General features: G+C 43.7%; 1 protein-coding gene across 2 annotated transcripts in view; it reads left to right on the plus strand.

The window, feature by feature from the left end:
- The window catches only part of LOC138797558 (FYN-binding protein 1-like), a 213341-nt gene that overhangs the window by 73762 nt on the left and 115853 nt on the right, over positions 1-23726 (plus strand). For both annotated transcript variants that reach the window (XM_069977877.1, XM_069977875.1), the window contains exons 4-5: positions 10304-10410; positions 12138-12195. In XM_069977877.1, the coding sequence (XP_069833978.1) occupies positions 10304-10410; positions 12138-12195 (165 nt within the window). The remainder of the gene's footprint in view (positions 1-10303; positions 10411-12137; positions 12196-23726) is intronic.

The following is a 23726-nucleotide window of genomic DNA, read 5'->3' on the forward strand; positions in this document are numbered from 1 at the left end:
GCTGTGCATTTATTGTTGCCTGGGGTCGCTAGGTGGTAACGGCAGGTGGGTTTCTGGTGTTTTACTTGGTCACTTGTCATGGTGGCCAGGGTGGTGGTATCCACCCCTGGATACATTGGCATTGGGCTTTGTAGTGCAGGTACAGGTATTGGTAGTGTTTGAGGTGGCAGCTTATAGAAGGAAGTGGTTGGAAAAATGAAGTGTTGCTTGATTTGAATAGTTTCAGGGGCTGTCTTGGGGAACTTGCCTAACTAGTTCAGTACTCTGCCAGGATTGTGTGTAGAATAACTTGGTGTAGAGAGAAGACCTCATACTCACTGTTAGAAAAAATACTATAGAAAAAGACTGCCTCTTGTCAAACAAGTCGAGTGAGTGTTAGGTTTGGTAGCAAGAGTCTCAGGCTTGCACTACTTGGCAAAGCTAAGCCCTCAAGATTACCCTAGTTTCAATAGAGCTGTTCTGAAATTTGCACCATGCAGACTAATTCTGGATCTGGTTAGTGTGGTGTCCCACCATGGGTGTAACTGGTCTATACACCCCCTACTCCAAGTAAAAGTGGTAATGAAGTTGTACCTAAGTTTTGCCAGTAGATGTCGCTACTATTTGTATATGTACTTGTACTGTATATTGCACAGCTCTAGTGAACAAGGGGTTATTGTTTGTTGATAATCTGTGCACCAATAAGAGCTCTTTTCTGTCCTCCACCTATGTCTATTCTCCTTTCTTTCTCTGCACTTTCTTCTTCACCACTCACAGGAGGTATTACACCTACCCTACCCTGTAGGAATTTGTCACATAGGGAGAGGAAGTGTTAGTCAGTCTTAGTTAGGTCTTGGTAGAGAGAGGACGCACAACAAGGCTTTCCCTGCTGTAGTTCAGCTGGGCCCTGGCTCTGCCAGGTCCCCTGTAAGGAACAGAAGAACAAGTCCAGTGTAGTCTAGTCTGGAGTGTGGTAGTGGACAGACATATGGGAAGCACGGAGACTCTTTTTTTCCTTAAAGCAATGCTAAACCTTACTATGTAGTGCTAAACTACTCAGGAGAGGACAAGTCGGAGATCACCCCAACCCACGCCATGAACATTTCTAACATTGTAGGACAGTATCCTGAAACAAGAGGAACTGATCCAGATAGAGCAAAGTTGCTACACGCCTACGTACTTTATCTTGTAGCCCAGGGTAACCAGGTAAAGTTGGCCACCTTGCTTAACTGAGGTAACAAGGTCTGGGGCTTGTGTCACCCTAGGAGGACGGGTCACAGTTGGTACAGCGACAACAAAGGTCAAAACACAGGCAAAAGCAGATTGTGTCTAGTCAAGTCAGAAGTCTATCGTCAGCAACTGTATTAAGTATTCCCGAAGTAAAGAAGATTTCCTTTGTGGTAACAGGACTCAGTGATTATTGTTCCTGCACCTACACTGCAGTTACACTGTAGTTACACCATCCCTGGGTCATCTCCCCTTTCTGTGGGTGCCGGTACGACAGTCCGGGTTGGTCATAACTCCACTTCGGACCACCGTGATAAGTACCCAAGGGACCCCCTCCCAGCCCGGCAGGTTACCGACCTCAGGGGAAAGAGTATAGCCAGCCATTTTAAATAAAAGCAGGTGTCCCCCACACCTGTATGCCCAACTGGCACTGGCGTCACGACAACCTACCATCTGGCTGAGCTATATTCTGACCAACCACTACAGTAGTGGCTTCACAAAACATCATCTGGCAAGTAACCCAATGTCCATCATAGTGCACCATAGTTAGTCCTGAAGTTTAAACGGATCCCACCTTTAGGGTAGCTTCACACGTACCAACTCTCAGCGTTAATAACGCTGCGAGTCGGCTAGGTCCTGGCAGATCACTTTCACTACATACACACAGCAGTCTGAACGACCGCTGCGTGTATGTAATTCTGCCGGCCGCTTAACCCCTTCAGCTGCCGCCCGGCTCCCGCTGCGCTCCTGCTCTGTATACATTACCTGTATACAGGGCAACACACTGATTGGCCGGGCGGGAGAGCAGTACACCGGGACCCCGCGCAGCGAGGACAGGTAATGTATACAGAGCGGGAGCGGAGAGGGAGCCGGGCGGCAACAGAAGGGGTTAAACGGCCGGCAAAATTACATACACACAGCGGTCGTTCAGACCCCTGTGTGTATGTAGTAAAAGTGATCTGCCAGGACCTAGCCGACTCGCAGCGTTATTAACGCTGCGAGTCGGTATGTGTGAAGCTACCCTTAAAAGGATCCCATCGGCCTGTGTCACTGTTACTGTCATTTCACAAAACTTTTGGCATGTCACAGAAACATGTCAAAAGAGTGTTTAGACCCGTACCGTTTGGGAGATAGAGTCGGCAGAAGATGTGCTGCATGTCAAAAGTTTTGTGAAATAACAGTGACACTTTAACCCTTTCCTTCCTGAAGCTGTGCCAACAGACAGGAGAGAGTGAGACACCAAGTGGCACCTATCATCCCAGAGGCTGACACCTGACAATTACATTAGGATATCTGGAATACAGGACTACAGTGGCACACCTATACTAGGACACTACACATTACTATTAGCTGCACTATCACTATTAGCTGTGCATCACTGTTAGCGGCACTATCACTGTTAGCTGTGTAGCATATCAGCTCATGCTACTTCATTTTTCATTAAGTGGGATAATATTGTGCAATAGAGAGCGCCGGAGAAAGAGTAAAATACTTATTAGTTTAAGACATCTTGAAATTCCATCTTGTTAATTATTAACAGGTGAAACTGTTAAACAGAGACACTATAGTGCAATGTTTATTGGCCAGGATCCCTCCATCAGTTTCCATACTGAGACTTGATAACATTTATTAATATTTCCTAGTATTATCCATAGTATAAATCTTCTGATATTGTCCTGTCAGAGACAAGGACATGAGTCTTATTGTGGACAGTAACCGATGGTAAGGATCTTGGCACTCTAGTTAGCTTCAGAGGTGCCCGAGTTTCCCAACTGTGAAAATAGAATCAAAATGGCCACTTTTTTGTATTGCAAATATATTTATGTAGCCCCGTGCTTTCCAAACCTTGAGGTACCCCCTACTTGTTGGTGAGGCACAGCATCATGGACACAGTTTTCATACAAGTGACTAAAAGCTGCACAGTCCTGTCCCCAGCTGCAAAAATCTCCAGTTTAGGAAGGTTATTGACACATTTTGTGCTTATTTTGATGTTATACAGAGTTTAGGAGACAAATGAAGGGTAGACTGAGCAATAGTTTTTATTTTTGGTCAGTCCGGTGAGGCCCTGGCCTCCTTTTGGTCAGTCTGGTGAGGCCCTGGCCTCATTTTGGTCAGTCCGGTGAGGCCCAGGCATAACTTTGTTCTGCTGGCTGAGGCTACTAGAGATAAATGTTTGAGAAGTGCTGAATTAGCAGACTTCTGGCCTCCTCCTGATCTGCTGCTCTTTACCTCTCATTGTTGTTGTGGATCTGCAAAAGCTGATGTAAAACTGATTCATCAGTGATGCCAGACTGACTGTTTCCCAAGGACATCAGATCCTGCAGAAAAACAGCCATGTGGATGAGACCGAATTATTATTCTTTCCCTGCTACTTTTCAGTTGTTTCCCTTTTTGAAGCATTCTGTTGTAGTCCAACCAAACTGCCAGGGTGCTTCCCCGAAAGTCAGATTCCTGCCAACTAGAACCCCCTGACCGGCAGGAAAAGACACAGATGGCATTAAGGAGGCATTGGAACGGATGGATATCCAGTGAGCTGCAAGGCTTCCTCTTCCACTGCTGGCATAGCAGAACCCTTGTTATCAGATCTAAGACTTGGTTTTAGACCAGGCACTATTCTATTCTTGAGGACTGGCTTCTATATAAGAGACTGTTGGGGAGGGCTGGCTACTATATAAGACTAATGGAGAGGGCTGACTACTATAAAAAAAAACTCTTGGAGTGGGCTGGCTACTATTTAAGAGACTATTTTAGGGACTGGCTTCTATATAAGACACAATTGGGGAGGGCTGGCTACTACATAAGAGACTATGGGGGAGGGCTGGCTTCTATATAAGACACTATCGGGGAGGGCTGGCTACTACATAAGAGACTATTGGAAAGGCAGGCTACTATATAAGACACTATTGGGAGGACTGGCTACTTTATAAGAGACTATTTTGAGGGCTATCTACTATATAAGACTCTATTGGGAGGGCCGGCTACTGTATAAGACACTATTGGGAGTGATGGCTACTATATAGGACACTATTGGGAGGGCTGGCTACTATAAAAGACACTATTGGGGGCTGGTTACTATATGGGACACTATCGGGAGGGCTGGCTACTATGTAGGTCTCTAATAGTAGGCCTGGCTAGTATGTGGGGCACTATTTGGGGTGGCTACTACATGGGCACAATTATGGGATTACCTACTGCTTGAGGGATATAATGGGTAACTTTCATGTCGAAAAATTACTTTAGGATAGGCAGTGCCAGGAACGCCGCATGCTGCTCTCACAGTGCCAGAAACACTGCATGCAATCTTCATTAAATATCATGGTTGGCCCGCGACTTTGTCCAATTTTTTTATTTTGGCCCACTGTCTATTTGAGTTTGACACCCCTGGTTTAAACAGCCAACCGCTCCTGCCTCTCTCTGTGCTGTGGTGAAAACAGAGTGGGGATTCCCATCATAATGACGAGAATCCTGGGTGCCCGTGGTTCCCTGCATCACTAGTCTATCAGCCACCAGCTCCCACTTTTTACCCCCACTTCTGCTAACTTTCCACACCGTGGGGATCACCCTAGCTGACCTGCCCCAGCTCCTGGCACCCCTCTCCAGGCTCCTCAGCTGTCTGCTGGCCGCCAATCAAGCACAAAAATCAAACAGCTGCTCACTCCTGCCTCTATGCGGCAGGGAACACCAGATTAGAGCAGGGATTCCTGTAATTATAAAGGGAATCCCCGCTTCTTTGCAGTAACTAGTGGTGCAGGATGGACTGCTACTTACTGCTAGTTTTTAAACTTTGTGGGCTGGGTGCTCTGCACCTGACCCATGGAGTATAAAAAAACAATTAAACCCATTTACTTTGTTTCCTATGGGAAGACACTGTTCGGTTCTGGAACAGACTTTCAGAACTGATTGTGTTTGAGAATGGACGTACCACTGTATTTGTTTTACTGTGCCTAATAAATATTTTCATTGGAAGCAGCGCCATCCCTACCATACTATTTTTTCTTTTGTTTCCCACTCACACTGGTCACATTGACACAAGGGCTTCCAAAGGTTTGTTCCTCACATGTGGTATATGTGGAATATTCCTCAGAGATGTGGTATATGTATAGTAACCCGCAGAAATGTGATATATGTATAGTAACCCGCAGAAATGTGATATGTGGAGTAATCCGCAGAGATGTTGTACCCTGTTTCCCCTTACATCCCCTGAAAATAAGACCTGGTAGAGGTTTTGCTTAATTGCTAAATACAAGGCCTCCCCCAAAACTAAGTCCCAGGAAAGATTTATTTTGAAGCTAGCCCGCCAAATAGAACACCAGGGTATACAGCCATGAATCTTTTTAGCCCATCGCTGTTATCCTCTATCTTCACCTTCTGTTGCAGTGTAGCTGCATGCAGAACATTAAGACTATCACCTGCCGCCAACCCTGATGTTGCCTTCCACGGCTGTCAGTTGTTAATGTGCAGGCAAGGCATCAAGAGGCCAGATGTAGCACTGCACACAGTCTGCCGTTATCCTGCCGCCATACATTACGCTGTCCCTGCTGTGTTGTACAAGTGTACTGTGGTGAGCTCCCCCTGGTGGCTGAAAGCTGCCATATCATAAGCTCTTTCCCTGCTGTGCATGTGACATGTGAATTCTTTGTAGAAAAATAAGACTGGCCCTGAAAATAAGCCCTAGCGCATCTTTGGGAGCAAAGATTAATATAAGACAGTCTTATTTTCTGAGAAACACTGTTTATGTGGAGTAACCCGCAGAGATGTGGTATATGTAAAGTAACCTGCAGATATGTTTTATATGTATAATAACCATCAGAGATGTGGTAAATGTATCTATTTATGTGTTTTCCCCAGGAGCACCTCCTATATACCGAGTGCTTTGTAACTCTGCTTATCCATTTACTGCTAGCATGCAGATTATGTGTGCTCTGTAATAACCATGTGTTTGTCTTTAGTAAGGAAATTGTAAAATAACAAATACAATAAATATTGACATATGTTATTAATGTGGTGGTTGTGCTAGGTGTTGTTGTGTCATCTCAGCCGAAGATGGTATTGTCATGGTACCAGTGCTTGGCCAGCACACAGGTGTGATGTTGGTACCTGTTTTGTTTATGTGGCTGGCTGTGTTCCCCAATGGTTGGTGATTTGCCGGTGTAACAGGCCAGAGTATACCCCCAGCCCAGACTACACTAAAATGGCCTAGGCTAGATTATACCCCAGGTATATTTTGGCCTAGGCTAGATTATACCCTGGGGTATATTTTGGGCTAGGCTAGATTATACCCCGGGGTATATTTTGGCCTAGGCTAGATTATACCCTGGGGTATATTTTGGGCTAGGCTAGATTATACCCCGGGGTATATTTTGGCCTAGGCCAATTCATACCCCCTCAGGCCATTTTATACCCCTATGAAATCAGTAGCAGTGAGTGATATACACAAGAAATACTTAATTTTTCAACATTTTGTTGGGGATTCGGCTTTGTCTGCTGAGCTTAAAAATCTTAATACATAGGGGGAGATTTATCAAACATGGTGTAAAGTGAAACTGACTCAGTTGCCCCTAGCAACCAATCAGATTCCACATGTCCACCATAGGGGACATTTATCATTGTGTTTGCACAATCTTTTTTATTTTATTTATTTATTTTTGGCTAATAAGAAGATTTTGTGCCCTTCATAAATATCTGTGCAAGACTTATTAAGGATTGTGCGCTATTTTACATCAGTTTCCACTGCCTGCACCTTTTTTCAATGTTTGCAGGGGGGGTATTGTTCTATTATATAGCTTTTATTAGATTTATCATGTGCAAATTTTAGTTTGTTTTGTGCAAAATCCTACCCTAGCGTAGCCTTTTAGCCAAGCTGTTTAAGGCTGGGTTCACACCCCCATCCGTTTTTTGAAAAATGGATGAAAAAAAGCCTTCGTGTACCTCCGTTTTGATCAGTTTTTCTATTAACTTAAATAATAAAAAACGGATCAAAAACGGATGAAAATACATCAGTTTTTTAGCATACACAAAAAAACACAGTTGACCGTATTTTGGTGTACGCTAAATAAAAAAGTGCGTTTTGATTCGTTTTTCAATCCCTTTTTTTAATGAAAAAACTGACTGCAAAAAATGCAGTGTGAACCCAGCCTTAGGCATAAATTGTGGAAAAAATTTAGCAAGATGTATCAAGCTACTTGTGTCTAATGATGATTTCTGCACAACAACCGTAAATTTAGCGCAGCCCATAAAAACCTCTTCCTGCTCAAAAAAATAGTACAGATGATGCAGTGAAGGGACAGCGCCATCTACTGTCAGTTCCATGTAAGCACTGTACGGTATATCCCAACAAGAGGAAGCAGTTGTGTGTCCGAGTATGATAAAAAAAAAAAGATCTGGAAACTTTTCAACAAATTAGAGATAAAGTGAGAAAACCAGTGTCGTGATAACATGATGACCTGGAGAGATATAGTCTGGCCTAGGTTATTTTACACCCCCTGGCATAGAATATATACCTAATGGTAAACGAAAATAGGGAATAGTGCCTAAAACATAACTTTTATTAGTAATGATTAAGAAACACCAATATTAGTGTACCCATCACCAAGCTATAAATTTAAAATGATTGGTTTGGATGGTCGCATATCCGGGATGCGTCCTCGACCAACAAATAATACAGTATTTTGAAGAGTATAGAGGCTAAGTGAGCCCCAAAATGAAATACGGTAACGTTGTATTCTCCCAACCCGTTTCTGCCACTCGTTACCGCGGCGTCATCAGGGGAGCGTGTCAGCACAGGTACCACAGTGGTGGAAACAGGTGCCTATAATTAAAGGTACAAGCATACCCGAAAATAGGAGTATATTGTTAGCTATGTATTCCTATTAAGTTACAGGGTATGCTATCGAAGGGCTTAGGAATGTACATCAAACCATACTTGCCGCTCAGCGGCTACTCACAGGCCCTTATTTAGAACCATGCAGGGTAGCGGTACCAGGAAGCATGTGTACTCCCAAGAACTAGAGTGCCTGTGCCTAATCGCTGCATTGGCAGCACTACAGCAACAATTTATTCCCCAGCACGGTCTCCGGATATTATTAAGTCAGCGTCTGCAGTGGCAGACGCTGACATGAAAACCAGTGAAGTAATAACATTATGGCCGGAGAGATATAGTCTGGCCTAGGCTGTTTTACACCCCTAGGTATAGAGTTTATCCCCCGGGGTATACTGTGGCCTGGTTTGACATTAGATGAATATATTCTGGCCTGGATGGGTATATTCTGGCCTAGGCTATGTTACACCCCAGGGTATAGTTTGGTCTATGCTATTTTACACACTGGGTATTGTTAGGCCTAGGCTATTTTATACCCCGGAGTATAATTTGGCCTAGGCCATTTTATACCCCGGGGGAATACTCTGGCCTAGGCCATTTTATACCCCGGGAAATACTCTGGCCTAGGCCATTTTATACTCAGGGGTATATTTTGGCCTGCACAGGTATAGTTTGGCCTAGGCTATTTTATACCCCGGGGTATACTCTGGTCTAGGCTATTTTATACACTGGGGTATACCCTGGCTCAGGCCAAACTATACCCGGTTATAATCTGGACAGGGGTTAACCTCGCCTGCTAAACCGGATTGTAGTGGGTCCCTTGGGCTTTTGTCACAGTAGTCCTGAGTGGCAAAGAGGTACTTTATAGTGAGTTTACTTGTTGTTGTGTTTAGACTAGCTGCCCTACAGTGTCAAGCTACCTGTCCTATCAGGGTACTACAAGCCCTGTCTTTATCTGGGCTTAGCTAAGTGTCCGGGGGTGTCCCAGTTACCTGCACTGCGAGATAGGACACGTAGACCTTCTTTACGGTAGCTTTTTCCTATCCAGGCTAGTTCCTCTTGTGTTCAGGATACTGCCCTGCACTTTTTAGATGTGTTCTCGACATGGGTTAGGGTGTTCCTGGACTCCTCTCTCTTTAAAGTGCTTAGCACTGCATACTAAACGTAGTGGTTGTAGACTAAGAACTGGTTGTGTCTAGCTGCATTTATACATGTGAGTGTCCAGACTAGGCTGCACTTGTCCCTTTCAGGGGTCCTGATATCAGCCAGGCCCTGGCATAAATACAGCAGGAACAGTAGGTTTGAGAATCTGGTAAGAACTAACTGTGCACCTCCTCCACCAGTGTCTCATCCTACAGGGGCCTAGTGAGCTTTCCTGTAAGTGGTGGGAATGAGTGTGTGCATAAGAAAGGAGAAAAGAGATAGGTTAGAAGTAGAGAGCACCTCCTATTAATCAATAATAACACATGGTACACATACAATTTTAACCCTTTACTGACTTCAGCTGTACAATTTATAGAAATAGAAAATACTGACATCTAGTGGTGAAATTTCAAACTACTTCATCACCACTTTTAGGCTAGGTTCACACTACGTATATTTCAGTCAGTATTGTGGTCCTCATATTGCAACCAAAACCAGGAGTGGATTGAAAACACAGAAAGGCTCTGTTCACACAATGTTGAAATTGAGTGGATGGCCGCCATTTAATGGCAAATATTTGCTGTTATTTTAAAACAACGGCTGTTATATTGAAATAATGGCAGTTATTTACTGTTATATGGCGGCCATCCACTCAATTTCAACATTGTGTAGACAGAGCCTTTCTGTGTTTTTAATCCACTCCTGGTTTTGGTTGCAATATGAGGACCACAATACTGACTAAAATATACATAATGTGAACCCAGCCTTAACCTGAAAGAGGAAGCTTTTTGAGAGGTGCACAGGAGAGACAAAAACACCAGTGGTGGGATACTACATTAACATCCACTAGTATTCTGGGCACAAAACCTTTATTCAAAATCCATTCATCCATTCAAGATCCATTAGAGGCGACCCTGCAATCATCCCTTATCCATAAGAGGGGACCCTGCAGTCGTTCCTGCATTAAAAGGAGCCCTTCTCGTGCTGTGCGGCCACCACAGCCTGTGCTTGTTTCATTCTCTATGGACTGGGTTCAGCATTTGGAAATGTTCGGTGGTCCCAAAGAGAATGGATGTAATGCAATAGTGGGAAAGTACTTATAACTCATCTCTAAAGAACATGTATTATGTCTTGTAGAGGAAGTTCAGAACTCTATGAGGGAACATTCCCAAGCACCCCGGAGAGGAGGAAGCCCTTATCCTCATCATTACAACACGTGGTCATAACTGAGACAGAAGCACCAGGTGGGTGAATCAGATTCCTTTCTGTGACGTCATACATTGTGTGAACTACAATTTACATGTCTCGTTTGTGTGAGTGTAATATATACATACTGTATATATATATATATATATATATATATATATATATATATATATGCACGCATTCAGTGTGTTTGTATATATATATATATATATATATATATATATATATACACCAACAAAACACAACAATCACTGAGCTCGGGGAGATCAGTGAGAAAAATCCAATGGAGTACTCATTTAAGAGTCTCCGCTGATTGCCCCCTACAAAATTTAATATGCAAAGAAGGGTCCGTGGAGCCTCTATAGGGAGTCTCAAAACACAGGAATAGCCAGACATCTCTCTCCAGAGAAGAAAGCCTGTTGCCAAGGGGTGCCAGTGGGGAGAACACCAAACCACCCCGATACGTAGCCCCTCAGGTCCTCACTCTGTTGCGAGTATTGGGACATAAATAAGGAACGCCTAGCCTTGGTTACCCTTGTCTTATGTCAATACACTTGCAACAGAGTTAGACTTTGACTTAAAGGGGCCTCCCTGGTGTTTCCCTATTTATGTCCCAATGCTCGCAACAGAGTGAGGACTTAAAGGGATACTCCGGTAAAAAGCTTTTCCCCCAGTAACTGAAACACATTACAAAGTTATATAGCTTTGTAATATGCTTCAATTACTTATCTGCCCCTCTTCCCTATCTTTTACCCCCTCAACCCCCCACAGGAAGTGAAGTAAACTCATTCTTACCTAATGACTGTTGACCCCTAGGCCTTTCTGTGGCAGCCATTTTGTGACAATGACATCATCAAGAGGGTGGCGGGTCTAAGCCCTGTTAGGCCAGCCTCTCTTTGTCAGACGACTCAGGTTGCTCAGCTCTGATTGGCTGAGCAAGCTGTAAGCCATCTAAAAGTTCTACAGAATCAGTTAGACATCACATGAGACAAAGTGCATTATGGGAAAGCCCAAACCAGGAAGTGAAGAAAAAATGAAGACACCAACTGGAGTTTCAGGGATCTGCAAACAGCGGTAAATTCAAACGCAGGTAGACTTAGGAAGGGTGGTAAGTGAGAAAACTATGTTTATAATTGATTGATTTTTTTTTTTATCAGCACCAGAGTTGTCCGTAAAGGGGCTGCGTATCGGGTGGTTTGGTGTTCCTTTGGCACCCCTTGGCAACAGGCTTCCTTCTCTAGAGAGAGGGATATCTGGCTATTCCTGTTTTTTGAGACTCGCAACTGAGGCTCCATGGACCCCTTGTGTGTATATATATATATATATATATATATATATATATATGTGTATATATATATATATATATATATATAATCACAGGTGTGCTCAAAAATTTACATACCCCAGCAGAATTTTTGCTTTCTTGTCCTCCCTTTTAGAGAATATGAATGATAACACAAAAACTTTTTTCCACTCATGGTTAGTGGTTGGGTAAAGTGTCAAATGCTTTTGCCTATTCATTTAATTGGGAAGTCCTGATAAGGATTTAATTTCTGCTTGGTTTCCCTTTTCCTAAGTGTGCACATACCAATCATGAGAGTGTTTACATTTTTAAGTTGACGTCACCCAGTTATATTTAATATAGATCTATAGAAGGTTGTGTCAAACAGTAATGTTGTTCTATAGATATAGGACGCTTGAATATGTACATATAAGATGTGTCCATCATATTATCTCTATACATCATTGTATTTGTTTTATTTAGAGGAAGTGTATGATGATGTGGATGTGATCCTCGGTAGAAGTAAGCCTCCTCAATTCAGGTAATTTTTGTTTCAAAACCCAATGGGTGGAATTTCCTAAGATCAGTATTTCATGTGCCAATCTGTAAAGCAAATGGACCACTTTCACCTATATATTAAACCTTTCATATAAGTTGATGCGCACCGCTGTGCAGAATCCGATGCTACCGTCCTTTTCTCAATCCCCCGCCCAGTTCCCGAGATCTGCATAATTTTCTAAATATACAAATTAAGTCTTTTAGCGCACTGGAGGCGGGCCCAGCTCCCCCATTCTGCCGATATCTCCTCCCCGGGTGACATACCATTCCTGTATTCACAAGTCCCGCCTTCTGTGTCAGGTACATTAGTAGGACTCCTACCCATGTGGTGTACCCCGGGGTGTTGTGTCGGAAGAGCGGACGGTCACTTGCTAGGTGGTGAGATGTGACTCCATTCCGGTGGTGGTTGGCCGAGATACAGCTGGACCTTGAGGTGTTATATCGTGATGCCAGTGCCGGTTGGGCACACAGGTGTGAGGGCACACCTGCTTTTATTTTGCAAGGTCGTTTGTACCTTTCCCCCCCTCTGGTCAGTGTCCTGCCGGCTGCTTCAGAATCCCTTGGGTTAAAGGAATCACGGGTGACCTGAGTGGTATAATGACCCTCCCTGACTATCGGATCTGCCAGCCACAGAAAGGGGAAGTGTCCCAAGGTTGTGGTGTATACTGTGTCGGTTTAAGGTGAAGGATCACAGAGTCTCTTTATCGTAAATAAAGCTGTTCTTTACTGGAAAGTGCTTGCTTGCAGTAGGTTACAAGATTAAAACATTTCTCTTGATAAAGCACCAGATAATACACTTGATAACACTTGGTAGACAGATAGTTGATAATACAGCAACCGAATCTGCGATAGGAATAGTGTTGAATATAGCTGTACTAACTGAGTAGCTTGTAGAGTGATGCAGAGTAGCAGAGAGGAGGATGTCGAGAGAGTTTCAACCCAAGTAGTACTGTGCTCTGCTGGTATGTTGGAGGATGAGGTAGAAGAAGAGAACACCTGTGCCCGTGTATTGACCTTTGATTAGTCTTCACACTATCTTAGGCCCACTAGACTCAGCTGAACCTTCCTAGAGGGTGACACAGGCCCCAGACCTTGTTACCTGGGATGAGCGGAATGCTGAGGGTTCCCTGCTGACACCTGCGCTGCGAGATAGAGTTCCTAAGCTTACTGCAACTTTACTCTATCTGGATCAGTCCCTAGCTTCGCGGCTTTTGTGGATACTGTCCTGCTTTGTTACTCTCCTAGTCCACGGCGTGGGTTGAGGTTGTCTCTGACTTGTCCTCTCTTAAAAGTGGTTTAACACTGCATAGTGTTGTGTAGCTTTAGTTGAAGAGAAGCTGTCAGTTGCATCCTGTCTCTGCAGAGTCTAGCTGCAAAAGCCTCTCTGGACTGGTTCAGCTGTCCCTGACAGGGGACCTGGCAGGAGACAGGGCCCAGCTTGACTGCAGTAGGGAGTGTCCTGTCTTGTGTCCTCTCTGAACAGGAACCTGACTAAGGGCCCTATTACAGGGGATGATTATCGTGCGAAAAATCGTTATATCATTCGAATTTAAACGATAATCACTTCGTGTAATTGCAGGCGACAATGGAAAAACTGTTCGTATGTCATTGATCGTTGATTTAAATCTGAACCTAAAATTATCGTTAATCGTTCGCTGTAATTCCACGTTCGTTCGCTCAAGTTCCGCATTTTTTCACTAATCGTTCAGTGTAATAGCACATTGCCCATTGTTTTCCTGAGATAGAAGGTATAAACGATCGCAATAACTATCGCAATAATGATTGTAATAACGATCGTATCTAACGACCATCTGTGTAATATGGTGAACGATTTCAGGTTAATGATAAACACTCTCGTTTGCGATCGTTTATCGTTAATTGTTAAAAATCGCTGCATGTAATAGGACCCTAAGACTGAGCTACACTTCCTCTACCCATGTGACTTCCTTCCTCAGCATATCTATCGTGTTCTGTAAGTAGGTGAGGAGTGTGCATGCAGAAGTAAAGAGAGAGAGAGGATAGGAGAAGAGAAGAAAAGTTTCCTTTCTGCTCACAGATCCATGTGGTACAAGAAAAAAAACAGTAGCCCATTAGTAGCTCTGGCTGCAATACTCGGATATGAACAATACTGACATCTAGCATTACCTAAAGTGTCACTGTCGTGAAATTTTTTTTTTTTGCAGACATCAGTAGTACAGGCAATTTTAAGAAACTTCGTAATTGCGTTTATTAGCCAAAAAATGAATTTTTATCATGAAAAAGCAGTTTGAAGCTCTCCCCCCTGTCTTCATTGTTCTCCTATGGAGAGAGTGAAATAAAACACCAAAACAGGACAACAAAGAGTTAATCTACAAATACCTCACCCTTTATCTCCTCTGACAGTCAGCACTGACCTCTCTGACCTCTGAATACAGGGTTCACCCAGCTCCCTGCCTGTAATCCTTTGTTCTTGGCTTTCTGCTGCCGTCTAACTCCCTCCTTCCTCCTCCCCCCTCTATAGACCAAACTGGGTACTCTGATGCAACAAGTCACAATTTCCTGATTTTTTGCAGTGAATGGAAAAGAGGAGGGAAGGGGGGACCTGGGAAAAGGCTTTTTGAATGCAGATAATAGCATATTTGGCAAATAAACCCAATTACAAAGTTTCTTAAAATCGCCTGGACTATTGATTTCTGAAAAAAAAAAAAAAAAAAAAAAAACTACAGTAACTCTTTAACCCTTTGAGGACCAGGCCCAAAATGACCCAGTGGACCGTGCAAATTTTGATCTTTGCGTTTTCGTTTTTCCCTCCTCCCCTTCTAAGAGCTCTAGCACTTGTAATGGCTTGTTTGTTACAGGAATAGTTGTACTTTGTAGTGGGGTCTTTTATTTTACCATAACATGTATGACGGAATCCCAAATATATTATTTATTAAGATATAAATAGGTGAAATTGTAAAAAAGAATGCAATATGGTAAAGTTTGGGGGGTTCCTGTGTCTACGTAATGCACTATATGATAAAAGCGACGTGATACCATTATTCTATTGGTCAGTCCGAACACAACCATGTGTAGGTTTCCACAGATTCTCTAATGTTATATATTTTTTTTTAATGAAATCTTTTTTTTGGCAATTAAATATTAATAAAATGGGCCTATTTTTTCACCTACTGGGCTGTATGGGGTGTCATCTTTTCCGCCATGATCTCTAGTTTTTATTAATACCATATTTGTGAAGATTGGACATTTTGATCACTTTTTATAAATTTTTTGTTATATATAATGTAACATAAAATCGGTAATCCGCACACTTTTTTCCCCTCTTTTCATCTACGCCGTTCACCGTTCGCAATGATGCTTGTTATATTTTAATAGATCGGACAATTACGCACGCTACGGTATATCATATGTTTATTTATTTTTTTTATATGTTTTATTTATATAATGGGAAAGGGGGGTGATTTAAACTTTTATTGGGGGAGGGGTTTTGGGGTAGTGTGTTAGTGATTTTAACTTTTTAAGTCCCTTTTGGGGGCTTGCACATACATTACTTTGATTATGCACACTGATCATTGCTATGCCATAGGCATAGCATTGATCAGGTGTTATCGGCGATCTGCTCATTGAGCCTGCCTGTGCAGGCTCAGTGACCAGATCGCCGATCGGACCGCACGGAGGCAGGTGAGAGACCACCGGCAGTCCGTTTTAACGATCGGGACCGATCGATAAGTGACAGGGGACTTTTAAGGAGTTTAAGGAGTTAATGGCACGCTGCAGCGCGATCGTTGCAGCCTGTCATTAACGGTGAGGTGCCGGCTGCTGGTTGCAGCCGGCCCCCACTTGCTATGAAGCGCGCTTCATAGCTCAGGGCGTACCGGTACGTCCAGGGTCGTCTGGGCACGTCCTAGGTTGTCTAGGGCAGAGTTTCCCAACCGGGGTGCCGCGGCACACTTTTGTGCCGGGAGAACCCTCCAGGGGTGCTGCGGGATCCCGGTGGGAAATGTGCACTGTCACTTTAAGCATCCCGAGAAGCTGCGGCCGCGCAGCTTCTCGGGATGCACAGATCACTTTAATGTTCCGCCCGCAGTGTGAGCGGGCGGAACATTAAAGTGAGCATAATGTAGGAGCAGGAAGTGTCAGCATCCTGCTCCTACATTAACTCCCATAGGCTGCCGGCACTTCATGCCAGAAGCCTATGGGAGGCCGGGATGTGACCTCTCCTGCAGGCGTGATGATGTGACGTCATCACGCCTGACGGAGGTCCCGTCCCTGTGGCTCGCAAGATGGAGCCAGAAGAGGAGGAGGAGAGCTGCTGTCTGCAGCCACAGCGCGGATTAGGTAAGTAGGATGTTTGTTTTTTTTAGGGGCAGAGCAGGGGGCATTATTAGTTCATAGGGGGCACCTCTGGGGGCATTATTAGCTCATGGGGGAACCTCTAGGGGCATTATTAGTTCATGGGGGGCACCTCTGGGGGCATTATTAGCTCATGGGGGAATCTCTGGGGGCATTATTAGTTCATGGGGGCACCTCTAGGGGCAATTTTAGTTCATGGGGGGCACCTCTGGGGGCATTTTTAGTTTATGGGGGCACCTCTGGGGGCATTATTAGTATATGGGGGCACCTCTGGGGGCATTATTAGTATATGGGGGCACCTCTAGGGGCATTTTTAGTATATGGGGGCACCTCTGGTGGCATTATAAGCTCATGGGGGCACAGCAAGGGATCCTTCATACAGGGGGCATCCCACATTCCTACTAGCTTTACTGCACATAACACCAAACAGCGCAGTTACTTTGGGAGCCTACAGGAGGGAGAAAGGAAAGGAAGTTGCTAGAAATGTGCGGAGCCTAAATTGTTTGTCTCGCAGGTTCTGAGGGGATGAAACGTATCTGGAAGAAATCATCATGGAGGACTGGACTGGATGGAGAGGAAAAGGGAAAGTGACGCCTCAGATCAAAGAAGACGTCACCTGTGAGTCACTGTATGACCGTTTTCTTATTTTGTAGAACATTATTTAGTAGGGGTGCCCCGAGGAAATTTTTTTTTCAAGGGGTGCCCCAAGGTGGAAAAGGTTGGGAAGCACTGGTCTAGGGGTTAACCCTTAGATGACCCTGGACGTACCCGTTCGTCCAGGGCCGCCTCCATGTCTTCAGAGCAGGGCCGCGCTCTGAACCGCCGTGGTCCCGGGTGCCGCTTGTAGCCCGGGACCGCGGCTATTAGCGGCCACGATCTGATCGCCGTGCCCGCTAATACAGTAATCGGATGCAGCTGTCAAAGTTGACAGCTGCATCCGATTACTTGATGCAGCCGTTCCCTGGTGTCTAGTGGGGAGGACGTTGTCCTAGAGGAGCGATCCACACATCTTACCCCGTCCGGGGTCAGCGCCGTAATGGCGCTGATCCCGGCTCGGCACTCGATTGCTTCCAGGTGCAGCAGCCGGAAGCAATTGATGTGCCTATCTCATCGATCTAAGCTGCATATCTATGCAGCATAGATCTGTATGAGAGATCAGTGTACTTATACTAGAAGTCCCCCCAAAATTGTGCATTTTTGGTCGCATCAAATCCAGAAAAATCGTAATAAAAAGCGATCAAAAAGTCGCATATGCGCAATCAAGGTACCGATAGAAAGAACACATAATGGCGCAAAAAATGACACCTCACACAGCCCCATAGACCAAAGAATAAAAGCGGTACAAGCCTGGGAATAGAGCGATTTTAAGGAACATATATTTGTTAACAATGGTTTAAATTTTTTACAGGCCATCAGATACAATAAAAGTTACACATGCTACATATCAATGTAATCGCAACGACTTGAGGAACATATATAAGAAGTCAGTTTTACCCCAGGGCAAACGGCTTAAAAACGAAAAAAAAAAACAAATAAAAGAAATGCGTTTTTTTTTTTTCAATTTCACCACACTTTGAATTTTTTTCTGGTTTCGCAGTGTACTTTATGAAAAAATTCAGCCTGTCATTGCAAAGTACAATTAGTGGCGCAAAAAATAGGGGCTCATGTGGGTTTCTAGGTGAAAAAATGCAAGTGCTATGGCCTTTTAAGCACAAGGAGGGAAAAACGAAAACGCAAAAATTGAAATTGGCCCGGTCCTCTAAGGGTTAAGCTGACGAAAGTACTTTTTGGACAGGTGAATAACACAAAAATTTAAGAAAAAGAACCACCTTTGTGGGACACCACACCCACTGGGTAGGAGTGACACTCCGGAGAGGAGATATCGGTGCACTAGGGAAGCTGGGACAATGGTAGGGAGTTTCAGCAGTGAGACTCTGACCAATCAAAAATTTTGACATATCTGTGTGACATGTCAAAAGTGAAAATTTTCTAAAATATGTATATGAAATAAGAAAAACTATCAGTAGTGTACAACAATAATACAATAATAACTAGAGCAAAGATTCATAATTCATGATGCAATATTCTGCCCCATGGTGGAATTGCAACTTCAGGCTCGCTTCACATGTCTGGGAAATTTTCAGGATTATTCCTGAAGGGTGTCAATGCCGGAAAATAGTTTTTGGAAACATAGTACATGTCCTATATTTTTCCATAATTCCTGCATGGATGCCCCATAGAACCCTATGGAGGCATCCAGAATTCTGGTTTCATTGCATAGCAGCGCAGGCTAGTACCAACACCTGGGAAACTGCCGCAAGGTGCTGGCATTGGCCCTTTAACTGTACACACTCCTAATCAGGAGTGTATATAGTTAATAGCAGCGCTGTGGTTGACTGGGACAGGAGCTACTGGTTCCCCGCCCAGTCAATCACTCTTGTGACCAGAGACAGCATTATACCTCTACCCACAAGAGGCCACCTCTTGTAATGCATCCCATGATGTTGTTACCCTTGCCAGCCACTGCCTGGCACTGATCACTAAAGTGGGAATTTACCATCCACCAGTACTCCAGCTCCTTTTAGGCAGCAGTGTCACCTAGTGCTCATCTATACAGATTGTCAGATAAACATTAATAAAAGAAGGACAAGCAGGGAATGGACATTATGTGAAAACTTAGCCTTATACATATATTTTCTGCTAAATGTGTCTGACATGCTTAGTCTACATGCATACTACACACATATACACATGACTGGATACTACACAAACATATACACATGACTGGATACTACACACATATACACGACTGGATACTACACATAACCCAATGTGCATTTACTTGAATAAGTTAAACTACCTGATAGTTGTCCCTGTCCTGTTACTGTACCTGATCATCACTCCTGTTTCTGTACCTGATCACCGCTGGGTGTAATGGTGGAGGGGCATGAGGAAAAGGCCAATCTTCTAAATGCATTCTTTTTTACTGTATTCACAGAAGAAATTCCTATACCAGATAAAATGAATAGGGGTTATGTAAATTCTCCCATAAACCTCACCTGCCTAACACCTAAGAAGTGAGGTGTTGCCTTAAAAACATTAAAATCCATAAATCTCCGGGCCCAGAAGGCATCCTTCCCAGAGTTTTGCAGGAATTAAAGGGGAACTCCGGATAAGAAAAACTTGTTTTCTATTAAAAGTGCGTTAAAAGTTAAATATATGTGTCTATACAATGTATTACCATATCTGTGTGGTTCTGCCACACTGGTAGCTGATAAATATCGAGGAAGTACAAAAAAATTGCACCTGTGCTAATCCACATTGTCTTCTGCTCCCTCTGCTATCCCCCCTTAGGAGACAAATCTTCCATGCCTCTGTCTTAAATTGTGTGTGTTTGCTGAGATCAGGCTGATGATGCAGACAGGGGGCAGGGCTTGATGTCCCAGGAGGCTTGGCTGGATACCCCAATCCTCTGAGTGATTCACCATCTCTGACCAGCCAGAAGCAGGTGTTGCACTGATTTCTCTAATTGTGCGGTGTGTTCACACATATTGGAGCGTCATTGCAGTACTGCAGCGTATTCACAAAAATAATGCAGTAACACAAGTAAATGATGGTAAACGTCAGAGGGGATCAGAGCCTTATTGTGGGGCTCAACTTCAAAGATAACAGATGCTTGATCATATTATGTGCGTGGAAATGAAAAGAAAAAAAATCCAAAAGTTCTTTATTCCAATATCAGCGTTATAGGTAGAGAATACAGCATGCTGTGTGGTGTTACAGGTAGAGAATACAGCGTGCTGTGTGGTGTTACAGGTAGAGAATACAGCGTGCTGTGTGGAGTTACGGGTAGAGAATACAGCATGCTGTGTGGTGTTACTGGTAGAAAATACAGTGTGCTGTGTGGTGTTACAGGTAGAGAATACAGCATTCTGTGTGGTGTTATAGGTAGAGAATACAGCGTGCTGTGTGGGTGGGATCACAATGAAATCATAAATTACTGCAAATAATTCAGTAACACAATATCAGCGTAACAGGTAGAGAATACAGCATGCTGTGTGGTGTTACAGGTAGAGAATACAGCGTGCTGTGTGGTGTTACAGGTAGAGAATACAGTGTGCTGTGTGGCGTTACAGGTAGAGAATACAGCATGCTGTGTGGTGTTACGGGTAGAGAATACAGCATTCTGTGTGGTGTTACAGGTAGAGAATACAGCGTGCTGTGTGGTGTTACAGGTAGAGAATACAGTGCTGTGTGGTGTTATAGGTAGAGAATAGAACGTGCTGTGTGGTGTTATAGGTACAAAATACAGCGTGCTGTGTGGGTGAGACCACAATGAAATCAAAAATTACTGCAAATAATTCAGTAACACAATGAAACTGCAATGTGTGAACACAGCCTAGATGTTCTGCAACAGCTTTGGGCGAGGAATAGGCAGGGTGGAGGACTGTGATGAACAGCTGAGGAAAAGCATTGCATTCTGGAACCTGTAGTACTGTGTACAACTGATAAAACCAGGAAGTGCAGAAACACAAAACAGAACAAAACCCCCCAAAACAAATGGATTTTTGGTAGTTTCAAAATTGGAATAGATAGGCAGGTAATGCTTTATGCTTCTGCAGAAGTTTCATTTTTTTTAACCTCTACCTGAAGTTCCCCTTTAAGTACTGTGGTAGACAGACGCTTATTCCTAATACAGTGGTAACTCGGTTCTGGAACTTAATTGATTCAGGAAGGCAGTTTGAGAACCGAGCAGTGTCTTCCCATAGGAAATAATGTAAATGTGTTTAATTGATTCCAGCACCCACCAATAATTACCTATAATACTCATTTATTACATTGATAAGTGCCCAGTTTAATCAATACAGTACAGAATAGCACTATACTGTACAGTACATTTTAAACAAGAAAATTTGAAGAAAACCAGCAATGATAGTACAGTAGTCACCAACTCCTCACTCATCCTTTACTGCATAGTGCCTCCCCAGCACTGTAACAGATGGGAGATTAATGGTGCGTTCACACCTACAGGATCTGCAGCTGATTTTCTGCAGCAGATTTCATTTAAATAACTGAACACAGCATCGAATCTGCTGCAGATCTGCTGCAAATCCTGTAGGTGTGAACGCACCCTAAGGCTAACTTCACACGTACCGGATCTGCAGTGGATTTCACGCTGTGAGTTTGCAGCAAGATCCTGGTAGTGTGAAGTTGAATGGGTCACATACCCGCAGCGGAATTTTCATTCCACTGTGAATATGTAACCCGGCCCCTTTAACCCCCCGCAGCCCCTGGCCTGGAGCATACATTACCTGCTTGGCACCGCATCTGTGTGTGAGGCTCCCGGCTCCCTTCGCTCCCCATCAGCCAATCAGTGCATGGCAGCAAACTCGCAGTGTGAAATCCGCTGCAGATCCGGTACATGTGAAGCTACCCTAAAAGCGTGACATGTAACTGTTCTGTTAGTTGGTTCTTTATCCAGAGGCTCAGACAGTGTAGTAAGTAGCAGACATTTTATTCAGTGCCCCAGCTTGCTGCCATTACACATGAGGTAACTACTGAACAACAACCAACAAGCTATATCACAGTACAGTTGACCAATATGAACAATATAAGTAGTGAGACCCCTAGAGGCCATACACAGCTTATACATATTGCCACATCCTTTCTCTTTTGAATGAAAAACAAATGAACTATAATTAACTCAAAATTGTGAACATAAACATATAGGAAATAGCTATAAGTCATATATAATCCTTGAGGCGGACTGGCTTTCTGATGGTTCTGCCAGCTCATGTAACATAGGGGGTTTCCTCACCCACATCTTGGGGCTCATCTGATTCTGGCACACTACTTTCTGGGACTGGCTGTCTCTGGCTAGAGGTCTCCCCATGCTCCCAAACATTCTCTGTTTCGTTGATGCCTGTATTCATAGTCTCATTGCTTTGAGTGTCCACATAATGCTCCACAGGTCCTGTATCATCTCTTTCTTGTGTTTTTCTCAGATGTCTCCGATTTCTCCTCAATCTTCTTCCTTCCTCTGTGAGAATTTCATAAGACCGTGGTCCCACTTTCTGAACAACCTTCGCCTTTTGCCAGTGTTTGTCATATTTGTCTATTGGCTGAATCCGTATATTTTCATTTCTCTGGAGGACAGGCAGATCCTTTGCAGATTTATTGTAATAGAATGCTTGCCTATCTTGATTCCTCTTCAGTTTGGCTTTAACATTGCCCACGAGTTTTGGCTTTAGCAATCGACTTGCAGTTGGTAGGAGAGTCCTTGTACGTCTACTCATAAGACGCTGTGCTGGACTGGTGTCTAGGCCTTGTGTGGGTGTGTTGCTGTGGTCCAGTATAGACAGGTATATATCTGTACCTGCCTGTTTTGCTTTCCACATTAGTCTTTTGGCTGTTTTCACGGCTGACTTTGCTTTACCATTACTTTGATGATATTCTTGAGATGACCTCTGATGCTCAAATTCTCAACTCTCACAAAATTTTTTAAACTCTTCCGATGTAAATTGAGCAGCATTGTCAGAGAACACAGTCTCAGGGATCCCATACCTGGCAAAATGGGCCTTGAGTTTTTTAATTACTGTTTTTGCTCTTGTATCCTGTAAATAGTCTACCTCCCAGAAGTTGCAAAAATAGTCCACAGTTACCAGATATTCTTTACCATTCCACGAGAACAGATCTGTTCCTATTTTTGTCCATGGCCTATGGGGAATTGCATGTGGTTGTAATGTTTCTTTCGGTTGCCTGTCATTGCATGAGGCACAGATTTCACACTGTGAAATAAAGTTTTTAATGTGGTCATTCATTCCAGGCCAATAAACAATTTCTCGTACCTGACGTAGACATCCCTCTACACCTAAGTGGGAAGAGTGCAATCTCTCTATTATGTCTCTTCTGAGGGTTTCTGGTATAACAGCCCTTTCTCATTTAAAGATCACTCCATGTTGCACAGACAGTTCATCTCTTATGTGGAAAAATGGAGAAACTTCCATTGGAGCGTGTTGCTTGTATTTTGGCCACCCCTTCAAGATGACAGTCTTTAGGATCTGTAGAGTTTTATCTTCCTCTGTGCAGGTCTGTATCTGTTTCAGCCTGTCTTTTGAGACTGATAGATATTCACACATATTCATGCTTTCAATGTCTTTTTCTTCTTCATTGGTGATGGGT

Source organism: Dendropsophus ebraccatus, chromosome 7 (assembly GCF_027789765.1).
Source record: "Dendropsophus ebraccatus isolate aDenEbr1 chromosome 7, aDenEbr1.pat, whole genome shotgun sequence".
Lineage (NCBI taxonomy): Eukaryota > Metazoa > Chordata > Amphibia > Anura > Hylidae > Dendropsophus > Dendropsophus ebraccatus.